Genomic DNA, 12,534 nt, shown 5'->3' with positions numbered 1-12,534 from the left:
CAAAAGACTAAATACAGGGCAAAAAATGCTAGTTTGAGTACAGCTGCAATGTGGTTAGACACCCTCATCATGAAAATCAAACAGGCTGTGCTGGTGTTTTTCAGTTCATAGTACTGTAGAGTTTGTTGTCCCAAAACTAACTTGTAGCATTCTGTAGGAAAGCAAGCTCCCTGTGGTTTTAAAGGATGAGCTGTCTGGGATCCTGCCCTGTGGTGCATCTGCTACTAGTGGTAAGCAAGTCACTCCAAGAGGGAGGGGGTTCACAGATGTCATCCCAACATCAGTTTCGCTCTTTTTACATGTGGCCAAAACCAACACAGCTAACAGTGCTGAAGTGAGACTCTGAACAAACTGCTCTCAGGGTGGCATTTCTCAGATACAGCGTTTCCCAAAGCTCTTGTCCTTAGGGACTACACGAAGAAAGGGACAATGGGTTTTGTGTTCTGTAACAGCAACCAGAGCTTCTGAAATAGAACAGCAAAAAAGATATGTTGGTTGCCCCATACACAGTCACATCAAGACTATAAAAGCCAGCACCTACTTGAGAACCTGAAATCTCTTTAGTATTACCTTAATTCAACAACAACTCTTTTCCTTTGCCACTAAATTTAATTAACAGGGTATGGAGATATTGTCTAGAGAGCTTATTTGTTGCAGTCACAGGCTTTTTTCAGACAACGTGATATGTCTCAGTATTCTCTGTGGCTAAGAACTCCATTTATATGAGACTTTGCTGAAAGTGAATGTTAATCTGGCTTAGGTACAGAAATAAAAAATTGGTAAACCATGAAATGAAGCATTGAGCACAAAGCTAATCCTCAAAGGAAGAAAAAAAGAATAGGTTTTGATAGGCTTTTTTTCTGTCCCTTTTGTCCAGCTTTGATGTCTGAGGACAACCTGAAAGTTCTGGAGTCTGTCCTTCCTTTCCAAGTTTTTCCTCGTTTTTATACATTGCAAACTTCCAGAGCACATCTGAAAGAACATGATTTTATAACCACATCTATGAAAGGAAAATGTATATTTTTCTAATATGTAGCTAAAGATTTTTTTACAGATGTGCAGACAGGCATACAAACAGCCCTCAGTGCAGACAAGGTTAAGCTTCAACCTCCATTTAAATATAAGTAGCGTCAGGTCATACACTACCAGTGTTAGGGCAAATGTATTTACACAGACTTATTTTTCCAGATTAAGATGGAGCTACGGAGAATTCAAGAGATCACAAACTATTTGATTATGAGGCAGTGACTACTAATTGTGAAGGACGAAGATAACTAAACAGAAAATAAATGGACCTTTTGTTTGGTTGGGTTTTTTGCATGTTTGGGGTTTGTTGTTGTGTTGGTTTGGTTTTTTTGTTTTTTTTGTCAATGTCCAGTTTAATCTGCCACTAACAGGCTATGGAGATTGCTGCTTTGTTATGAAAACTGCTTGCAGACTGCCCCACCAAAGCAGCAGGATGCTCACAATGTGCTTTTAAAACCTCACAACAGCATTAAGAATAATACAGTTGCTTGATGTCCCAAATACTTAACTGCTTCTCAAGTTTCCACGCAGTAGGGAAAGCTTAAAACCATCTCATTTTTCATTCTGGAGTTTCTTTTGGAATTGGCAGCTATATTCAGACTCACAGCCATCTCAAGAAATCTCCTCTAAGGGCCACAACTATCTCCTAGGAGAAAAACACAGCTAAACACACTTGTAATGCCAAGAACCTACTCATTTACAAGTGCAGAAGAGAAGTGATCCAGGAACAAGAGCTGCACTTGCACTCTGGTTTTCACAAACGGGGCTGTTCCTTATGAGCTAGAAGGCATTACATCATCCACGTAAATATCTTGCTTCCTAGGAAGTTGTATTGCTTTCTGAGCCAGCAGGAAAACAAAAGGTTGTTCACAAAGGTCTGAAATAGCTTCATATGGTAGCCAATGGATGTGACTAAGGATCTTGGAAAGAGGATGAGCTGTGCCAGTGTCACCACATTTTCTTCCACATTCTGAGTAGCTGGTACTGGGATCAGGGAGCATTGTGAAAGGCTGAGGATGGAGGTGTGCTTGGCTTAGATGCAGCATGAATCATGGCTTTGAAGAAACAGAGCAGGCTTTTTCATGATTAAATAGGGCAAATGAAAGCATCCAAAGGAGATGCTGTTTTATCTGCATGCATGAGTAGGTACAGCTACCTGACACAGTCATGCACATGACTAACCACAGAGGTGGTTTTCACTATGAGTGAATTTGAAGGAAATGAGTGAATTTGAGAGATGCATGGATGACCTGCACACATACATACTCATGTATGTACTGGCATGCAAAAAAACCCTCCTTCCCATGCTGCTATGGTACAGCATGGATACAGCACAGGCATGCTGTGTGTGATGGTGGTCAGTGTGTTTCACTCCTCAGATTGACTCAGGCAACACAAAACCAAGGCTTCCAGGGCATTTCCCTGTCATAAGTGGCACTGTGGAAGTACTTCTACTTTCAAGAAGTCATCATGAGTTTTCACTTGAAGAAACAATGATTAAGGGATTTGTGAAAAACAAGTCCTTAGCCTTGTTTTGATGAAGAACCTGCAGGGAAATTCCTATCCTTTCTAAATGGACCACCAGGTGAGCTGTAAGAGTAGTATCAATTTGCCTTGATATGTCAGGCAAGGTCTTTGAATTAATTTTTCCACAGATCCCAGTGGAAAGCTGTCACTCCTTTAGTTAGTCTTGGCACAACTCAGCACAGAGTGCTCAAACCTTGCCCAGCAGTTAGTGCTGCAATTTGAGAAGACACCAACATTTAAGTGGGATTCTGCTTTTCCTGGACTTCATTCCCACTCCATGCTCGTGAAATCTCCTTGTCTGCACTACAAATACTCTCTCCTGCCTCTCAGGGAGGCAGCTTGATTTGCATCCCGCCGGACATAAGAGACCATTGGTGCCATGCAAGTCAAGCCCACCTTCCCTTCCCCAACAAACACCCACAGCAGCACCTCAGAGGGTAAGATAAGCACAGACCCATGTGCATTTCCTAGGGAAACCATCCCTGCTTCCTGGGATGAGCAGGGACTTTCCTTGTTGAGAATTGTGTCTATATAATGTTAGCATTGTTAACTGCTAACAACCTTGACTTCCAAGAATTTGTGGAGTCCTACCTTTGAATATGTTTTTGTCTCTACAGTAACCTGTAGTTTATCATTTAAATGCATGCTCTCTACAAAAATATTAAAAAAAACCATAGCACCCATTGCCTGATATTGTCTAACCAGACTGCTATTTCTGTTGCAAGAAACAGAGATAAGATCTTCTGATTTTCCCTTTTGTTTACTACTCCAGTACTGTAATGAGTTCTTAGGGCATCTCACCTCCGTTACCGGGGATGTTAGATGTCTTCTTCTATGGAAACAACTTCCTGTCCTTGATTATCTTACTATCTTTCTCTACATATTCAGTAGTTCAGAGATAAGTTCATTTTTCTAGAAGACAAGGAGAACCTGAACTGAATGCAATGCTTCACCAGATGTGTGTTCATTGCAGATTTTATTCGGTGGTTTATCATGCCATTCCACCACGCTGTTTAATTATTTTCCTCCTAATAATTTCTGGTGTTTGTCATTGAAGAGCTTCCCACTGTGCCTCCAAGATGTTTCTTCCATTTGATTACAGCCAATTTAGAGAATATCCTCGTGTTCAGATGTGCCATCTGCAGCACTTTGTAATTATTCCCACCAAATCCAACCTTCTTTATATCATCATCTGCCAACTTACAAATGTGAGAACCTTCTGTATTTCTTCACAGTTAGCTGTAGGCTGGACTGCCCTCCATAACTGTTAATAACCCACAAATGTTACCAACTCATTATCAACTCCGTTCTCCACATCACCCAGGAATATCCTGCACAGCACTGCTCCCATTCTGATTTCGGTGGGACTCCTCAGAAATTTCAGCAACCATTCTCCTCCAAGAAAACAGACTATTTTTCTTACTTTTGTTTCTTATCTTTTAATCAGTAACTAATTGACAAGATGACTTTTTCCCCTTCTCAAATGCTAGCCTAGTTTCTTTCAGAACATTTACCCTATCTACCCACAGTATTCCCTTAATACTCAATTAACTCTTGGCTCTTGCTAAAGTGGGAATCTCGTTTCTCACTTGCTTAGGAAAAAAATGTTCCCATTTGTTTTGCCCATACTATGGCTTTACATGCAACCTCACCAGAATTTATATCCTCACATATTTTACTTCTTTAGATTTCCCACCTAAAGTTTAAAGATTACTTTTTAAACCAATCTAATATACTCTTGTTTAGCTCTTTTTCCAGGTGTAGAAGTAGAGAGACACCCTTTTAAAAATTGATTTAGATTCACACCGAGACCCCAATGCATATCTAAACGTGATACCAGATTCCTTGACACCTTCAAGTGTTTAAGCCTCCAGCTGCTCCTTTTACTTTTTTTGCCTCCTAATGCTTACTATTGGCTTTCAAGATGAAAAAAAAGTGGTAGATTTTCTGCACGGCATCTACTTGGTGAATAAAAATTCTATTCTCTTCTTTCCTCCCTGGGAAAGAACCTGGATGACCAGATTTTCTGTTCATACACCACCCCTGAAATTTATGGCAATTGCAGTGCAAAATCTTGCTGCCAAAGACTTAAGAATATAATGTACATTAACAGTGAAGAAATCTGCATCTAATAGTGTACCAAACTGAGAACAAAATAAAAACACAACACCCGAGCCTTAATAGACACAGAACAAATGCACTACCACAGATCTTACCCACAGAGCATAATAACGCTAGAAAATTAGCAGAGAATAATCACCATTTGTTTTAAGAAAAACTGATCTTAAGATAATTATCCTTTACCATTTAGAAATAAAAACTAGGGATGCTTTTCTGTAAGAAAATCAGCATAGAGAAATTAATCACATTTAAGCTATTAAGCCGCAGCTTTACTTTTCATGGAGCATCTTAATTGAAAAAAAAAAAAAGAACAAGAATCACTGTCTTACGTATGTCCCTTCTTATTTTCTATCATATGCTACCTCCTGCAAGTAAGGAAACATCCATTTTCTCTCATCTGTATTTACATGCTTAGGTATCACAGATAAAATATACCAATTCACTCACTTCTCAGCAAAATTGTTTTTGTAAATTAAATAACTCCTTGAAGAGTGTAACTTACCAAAGTTTAAAGGTTTGTGCCATTGATTTCAAAGGGCAGCATGTAGGCTTTTCTAGAGACAGTAGTTTTGGAAAGAAAGGTGTGTAGTAAACACAATAAAAACAAGCATCTTCTTATCTTCTCGGAAGCAATCCTCCAAAGCATTTCTACAGAGTAATGTTTAACTTGGTTTAAATTTGTTTTGGTCAGAATTTAAAGATATAAAGCCAGAAGTTCAGCTGGGATAAAACTATACCAGCTCTAAATCCTGTCTCATGGATCAAGTAATAAAGTGGAAAACCAGAAAATCTAAAGATAAAATGTTAGTATTTTTCTTAAGTCAGTTTTGGGAAGAGGGGTTCTTTTTGAAAATGTTGCTTGAAATCAAATTTTAATCATTTGCAAAGTGTTTTTAAAGTGTTTTAAAAGACTGTCCAGATTTTCTTAAATGTTGTTTAAATAGTTTTGTCCAAATTTTGCGGAGAAACTCCTGCACTCAGCTGTGAAAAAACACCACCAAATTCTTGATTGTTAGTACCTCTAGCTCAGAGCTATCTTTTAGCTAGTTCCCCCTGCTTTTTCCAAAAGTAGCATTTTAGCTGGGATCCTAAATACTGCTTGGAGGACACAGTGATAGAAATGAGACCAATTTTACTCCAAAGGCAATTTTAGAGAAATTAGGAGAATTACATCAGGAAGTAATTTTGCTCAGCCTACACAGAGGCACTACACATCCTGTTCAGTAGAGTTTGTTATACTGCCAGTACAGTGTAACATTTTATCTGCTTTCTTCAGATTCCCATGTGTATTTAACCCTACTCTTTTGGGTCCTGCAGGAGGCCATGCAAAGCTTGGGGGACTGGGGTAGATAGCCAGAGCTTGCAAACAGGAAAGTAGAAGAGGATAACTAAGGAGGATGTGCAATCAACAGCTGCCTCTCCTTAGAAAATAAAATTTTTAATTAAGGGAGTTGGTGCCTGGGACAAAAATATTAGACAGAGGATATTTTATGGACAGACTGTGTCCCCCACAAACATGAACATTCTCATAATTTGCCAAAAACTGCTTATGGTGATATGCAAACAACTAAGTTGGTCACAAGGACTCTCCCGACAAAGATGACATAAAAACTTAACCCTATGTACATTTTTTAAAAACCATCTTCTTTTTTTTTCCTGTTCTCTCATCTGTTTTGAAACAAATTTTAGCTATTATTTTAACAATGTTCTGAAAGAAATAAGATAAACAAGCTTGTGCCCTCTAAAATATAGAGGAGTAACAGAACTGTAACAGAAATAATGGATAAACTAATGGCAAAGATTACTCTGGAGAGTTTTTTAAATTTTTTAAGGCTGACCTTTAACAATTGCTCTTGTGAAACAGAATTTTATACATTTTTTAATCCACCCTTCTGTAATACATATTCCAATGTCAGTTAGACTGGACCTATAGGGACCCAGAGACAAGCATCATTTTATTATGGTAATAAAGGACAAGAGGAATACATTCTGGTGAATTTCTTCCCTTTGAAAACTTTATGAAAAAACACTGTGTTTTTAAAGACAGCAAAGATTTAAAATATCCATTTCATATGCAAGGCTGAGTTTAACTGCATGTGGATGATCTATTTTCCCAAACGTTTAGCTACAAAATCATACAAAAACACATATAATCCTAACACACAAAAGAATATGCCTAGCCTATATATTAATTTATTTCCTTCAATTTTTTTAAAAGGCTGCTCCCTCAAAAATAGACGTCACATTTAATTATGAACTAATATACAGCTTAAACCCATCAGTTTTTTTTTTTTAATTATTACTGGTGGTACTCTAGTTTAAACAGCATACTAAGCTTGCTGTTGCCTTCTTGCTGTACTCCCCAGTAAGGTCACATGCCTGAAGCTCACGCAAGGCAGTAAGTGGGTGTAAGATGAAAACCCACCACATGCCCCCAGCTTACCTCTCTTCGCCGTCCTGAAGTGCAGCTCCTACAGGTTGCCTCCTCCCCACCTCTGCCGAAATGCCCTCCGAGGGGTTAACCAAGCATCAGTCCCTTACACTCACAGACAGGGCACTCTGCTCTGCCCACACTGTGCCCCTTTCCCATCGTGGCAAGCAGCCCACAAAACGGGCTACCATTAACCAGCTGCTCACCTTGCACCCATGGGTGACAAGTGCCCTTCGGGGACCCTTTGCTCCTGGACCTCTCACAGCCCGCTTCATCATTGCTCCTCTCTTCTACCTCATGAGCACTGAACAAGCCAAGCATGCTCTGGCACAGGACAGGTTTCTGATCAATAAATTACTCTGCTTTACATGGTTCAAATTTAAGCTTTTATTTGGTTTTTAAATTAAAAAAATAAATTTCGTTATTAAATAGTGGAATGGGTCTAAACTAATGTTTACATATTAATTCACTTGCTTTAGGATACCACCAGAGAAATAATTGAAGTATACCACCCGGACAAAACTTTCTGTTAGAAAGCTCAACAGTGGCGTAATTCAGTTAAACAGGAAAAAAAGCCCCAAAAGTCTTAATGTTTACAATGAACGTTTGAAGTAAACCTCTGGTTTTAGCGTCAGCCAACTCTAGTTTCCATCACAAAGGCAGTCATTGTATTCAGAATACTATACCACAGTGCTAATGTCATCGGCTTCGTCTGGTTTCTTTTGCCTGCTTGGCAGGGATTTCAAGTACTCAAGGTGCCTCCTTGCATCCTCCTGGTTCTGTCGGACGTAATAAACCACGTAGGAGATCACCATGGTGAACCAGCCAAACATGGTGACCAGCATGGCGTAGTCAGTAGTCTTTTTCGGGAGGTTGCAGAGGTCGGCGTCGTTGGCAGCGTTGAGGAAGGGTCTCCCCGCATGCTCGTCCAGCACAGAGGTCTTGCAGATGACATTGTTGGCCGTCTCGTGGTTGGAGGCCATGCTCCTCAGCACCTGCTGCAGCGTGCAGTCACAGTGCCAGGGGTTGTTGGCAATCCTGGCCCTGGCCTTTAGGTTGTTGAAAGCGTTTTTGTGCACGCTTTTAATCCGGTTGTCGGACAAATCCAGAGTCTGCAAGGTTTCTGCCACCCCTTTAAAGGCGTGTTCATCTATAAACTCAATCCCGTTTTTTGATAAATTGAGGACTCTCAGTTGGTGCAAGTCCTTAAAAATTTCGTTGGGGATAGATGTTATCTGATTGGAGTCCAAATAAAGTAAGACTGTTTCTGGAGGAAGATCTCTGGGTATTTCCTTGAGGTTTGCATTGCTACAGCTGACGTTCAGACCTCCGGAGTGGGAACAGAGGCAGCCTTTTGGGCACATACTGGCAGAATGAAAGCACAGTATCATGAGGACAAAACTTTGTAAGAGCAGACACATGGAGAGGGAACGAGTTAACCACAGGTCTACCAAATGCATGCTGGGCTGTCAGCATAATCACACGACCATCTCTCATTCAGCCAACAGGGTGGGAAAAGGCTCGGCGAAGCTGAAATGTGGCTTCATTTTCCTCAGTGTGATTAGCAAAAACTGGTTACTAACACGTGGGCTTCCTCATGATCAATACGCTTCTTAGAAGCATTCCTAGAGAGAAAAAGGAAAAAAGTTCTTAATACCATAAACTCTGTTTTCATTAAAAAAAATAGAAATAAAAAGAGAAATTATCTAAATAAATTATCTATTATCTTAGGTAACTCCTATTAGCATTAATCTGAGTTTAGTACATAAATCCCCAGGACATTTTTAAGAGGATAGACTACACTTACTACAACTTGCACAGGCTTGGTCTTTAATACATATTAGAGAAGGCACTGGTTTGCTTTCATCACAGACTCCTCTAAAACAGCTATAAAACTAAATTGCATTTTCCATGCTGAAGTAGAAGATGCATTAATAGGAGCTAAGACTTGCATCTCCAGCAACAAGGTTAAGTGAGGAATTTGTGGTAGTTAATGTGAACTTATCTCAAAATACTTTATGCTATTTTAAGTCCAAATCAAAGTACTTCAGCAAGGAAATATTTTTACTATATCAAGGAACAAAAATCAGGTAAACTAAATGCTGATGCAAGACACCACAATCATCCACCATCTCCTTTTTTGTCTCCCCCTCCTTCTCTTTTGCTTTAGAATGATGGATTTCTTGTACCTCCCAACATTTTGTGAAACCCACAGACACAATTTCTACTTCCAGTTTTTTTGAACATTTTCTTTTCATGTAACAAAGAGAAAAAGAAATTGAACAACTGCCAAAAACTCACATACCCCACCCTCCAAAACAAACAAAACTCACAAAAACCTATATACGAGCCAAACTTTAAAGTATCTTATTCACGGCATGTAATTTGCTAATAGGACATATGAAAAATGTTTCTGCTTCTCCCCCCTCAAGCTGGCTTTAAAATAGCAAACATCGAGAAGCTATTCCATTTTCTCCTTTAACTGGAATACAAATACAAAGTCTGAATGGCTGACCTATATGGTTTCAAAGACAACTTTCTTCCCCCCACCCCTTTCATGGTAAACCATGAATTTCTAACAACAGCAGGTCCATTTGTTTTCATGTACATGCTCTCTGTCTTTGTAGCGGCTTGGATATTTGTAGCCTTCTGGTTGTATTTACATATAAATGAATTATGTTTTTTTCCAAATCCACACTGTAGTCCACTGAACAAGAAAATCCCTGCACAGAGGATGTATGTGATTTTACATGAAAAAGAAGAAATCGCATTGTAATCACTTTTTTGCTTGCAAAACTGACATACCAACTGCAATTGCTGACACATTGCAGTAATATGGATCAGATGTGTCAAGCATAATTTCAAACTCATAGCTCAAGTTCTATTTAACCCTTTTTGCTGAGGCTCAGTATGTCAGTAACCCCACACAAAAAGAAAAACGAAACAACCCAAAGCAATCTTAATAGCATGTACACAATGTATGATTGCTCCATGGCTCGGGAATGGCAAAAGCTCAGCATACTCTCACTGCAACAACCACACAGAGCAGTGTATCACCACTAATCTTCAACTTACCGATTGTTAAAACCAGTGATTGCCCAAGAACCTAAACAGAAAGCTTATACTTGGATTCCATGAAGCTTCTACTCTAAAATTAAAAGGAAATTAAATTATTAGCAATGAGAAATTGTGAAGTTAACCCTGGAGACATTATTTAGAAGAAAACTAAACAGAGCACAAAAAGCTCCCTTGGAGGAGAGAGAGGTGAGGTAGCACCTCCCAAGTCAATTAAGTCCTTCATGACCCCCATGGAAAAAACAGGGTTTACTTGAAAGAATCCTGTTGCACTGAGTGCCTCCTTCCCATTTCTCCCTTTGGCTCTTTGGTCACTGCAGTGCCTGCTGTGCAGACCAGACAGAAACCTGCTACCGAAGGAGATAAGCTCCACAAGTTGGTTTCTTTTTCCCCAGCCTGCCCAAAAGCGCTAAGCACTTGCTAAAATGCAGCCCATTCAGAGGCCAAGCTGGAGCTGGCAGCTGCTCGGCCTGGCACTCGGAGCTGGCAATCTGCTGCTCCCTCCAGCAGCCCTGGGTGCTGTGGCAGGACAGCCTGTCCCCTGGAAAAACAGCCACCTATTTTCTTTTCCCTTCACACGTCTCACTACTGTACTACTGCACCAAAAGAGCAGATGAGTGGTCCACCTCATCACCACAGAATGAGCATCATCTCATCACCCACTGCTTGCATGGTGATGGAATCCTGCAGGAAGAGATGGGGGAAAGAGCAAAGACCTGAAGTAGTCTCAGGTGCTTAATTTTATAGAAGCATAAAATCATACTGTTCTCATCAGTGTGACAAATAAATATAAAATTTATTACAGGCTAAAAAACCCTGTCAACCTGGAATTACAACGTGGACTCTGCTGAGTCCCCCACAGTACAGCTAAGCCAGCAAAGATCATGCATCAAGGAGGCCCCAAGCACCAGAGCCAATGTGGAACATCCTCATCCCACTGAAGACAAATGTAAGTATTTAATGTATTAATGTGTTTAGAGTAGAAGAAGTAGAGTCATTACAGACTAAGCAGGATAGCATTTAATGAAGCAATACCTCTTCTAAAGCCCTAAGTAAATGAATATAGAGAGGAAAAAAACTCCCAATGTTTTAAGTTGTTAGATCAAGCAAATACAAGTTTAAACCTGTAATTAACAACCCAGTCAACAAAACTTGTCTGAATAAGAACAAAGCTCAACAAATTCTCAGTAAATTAAGCAGAAGAAAGCCAATGGGACTGAGCATCAGTCAGGGTAAACAGAACTTTGTTTGCTTCAGAATATCCAATCCAAGGGACATCTGAGGTGCAGGTTTCCACAATAAACTTAGAGCAAGAACTTCCTTTACTTCTAGACTGCAAGAAAGTGAAGAAAACTAGGATCCACACATTTCTAATGCCAATAGGAAGATCTGTGGCTTCTTGAGCTCTATCTAATTTCCTCTGCTTGGAACACAATAAATAAAGAAGGTGTCAAAGCTGGAACAAACAAAAGAGAGATATACCACACAGAAACACTAATGACTACAGACAAAAAGATGAAAGACACAGAATTAAAATAAATAATATGAATTAATTATAAATCTGCAAATAAAGGAAAAAAAAAGTGAACGAAGGCACAGGGAAACGACAGCAATACCTGGAGCACTGGTAGCAGCGTGTATAAAAAAGCTTTTTGTGTACATTTCTAAAATACAAGTACAAACATAGAATACCTAACGCCAAGTCAAATATTGCAGGGGAATAATACTACAGGCAGAAGATTGCACAGAAGAGTTCTTTACAGTCTTGCAATTTAAAAAGGTTTCCAAGGCTTCCTTGTCTCCAGCTCCCCCAAGACCACTCACTCAGTGCTAACATCCAACAACGCAGAAAAATGTACAAATCCTGAAATCCTCAGGGAAAGCACATTGCTTTCAAAACATAGTGAGATTTCTACTGAGCTTCAGGTGTCATATACTTGCAAATGTTCATCTTTACTGCAAGCAAGGTGCAGAGACCATACCTTAGCTCCTGAATGCAACACTACTAAATTATCCATTTGATAAATAACTTCTGCCCACAAGAAACTAGTGGTGAAAGGAAGCATTAGAGCCTCCAACTACCGACATGGAAAAAGGGCCCACAGACTCAGCCAAGTGACATAGAAAGTCCAGGACAAGACTGCCTGCCGTACTAATTTATGCTGTTTTGTCTTCAGATGAAGATCTAGGATGATAGGAAATCCTATAACCATCACACACAAAAGCCAAAAAATTACATAGACTGAGACGTTTTGTTGTTTAAGACAATACTAAGACAACAAAAGGTGCACAAAAAAATAATCAATCATATATGTGTAGTTAAAGATGTCTGACTAGGGGAAGGGGTTTCTACT

General features: G+C 39.6%; 1 protein-coding gene across 5 annotated transcripts in view; it reads right to left on the bottom strand.

The window, feature by feature from the left end:
• Positions 1-7,468: 7,468 nt before the first annotated feature.
• Positions 7,469-12,534, bottom strand: part of LRRC3B (leucine rich repeat containing 3B) — a 45,392-nt gene continuing 40,326 nt past the window's right edge. For all 5 annotated transcript variants that reach the window (XM_085051138.1, XM_085051142.1, XM_085051139.1 and 2 more), the window contains exon 2: positions 7,469-8,730. In XM_085051138.1, the coding sequence (XP_084907264.1) occupies positions 7,786-8,565 (780 nt within the window). In that variant the 5' untranslated portion in view covers positions 8,566-8,730 and the 3' untranslated portion in view covers positions 7,469-7,785. The remainder of the gene's footprint in view (positions 8,731-12,534) is intronic.

The sequence above is a fragment of the Lichenostomus cassidix genome, chromosome 2 (genome assembly GCF_008360975.1).
Source record: "Lichenostomus cassidix isolate B80296 chromosome 2, HeHo_3.0, whole genome shotgun sequence".
NCBI lineage: Eukaryota > Metazoa > Chordata > Aves > Passeriformes > Meliphagidae > Lichenostomus > Lichenostomus cassidix.
Note: the sequence above shows the minus strand (reverse complement) of the source record. Positions and strands in the feature narration are given on the sequence as shown.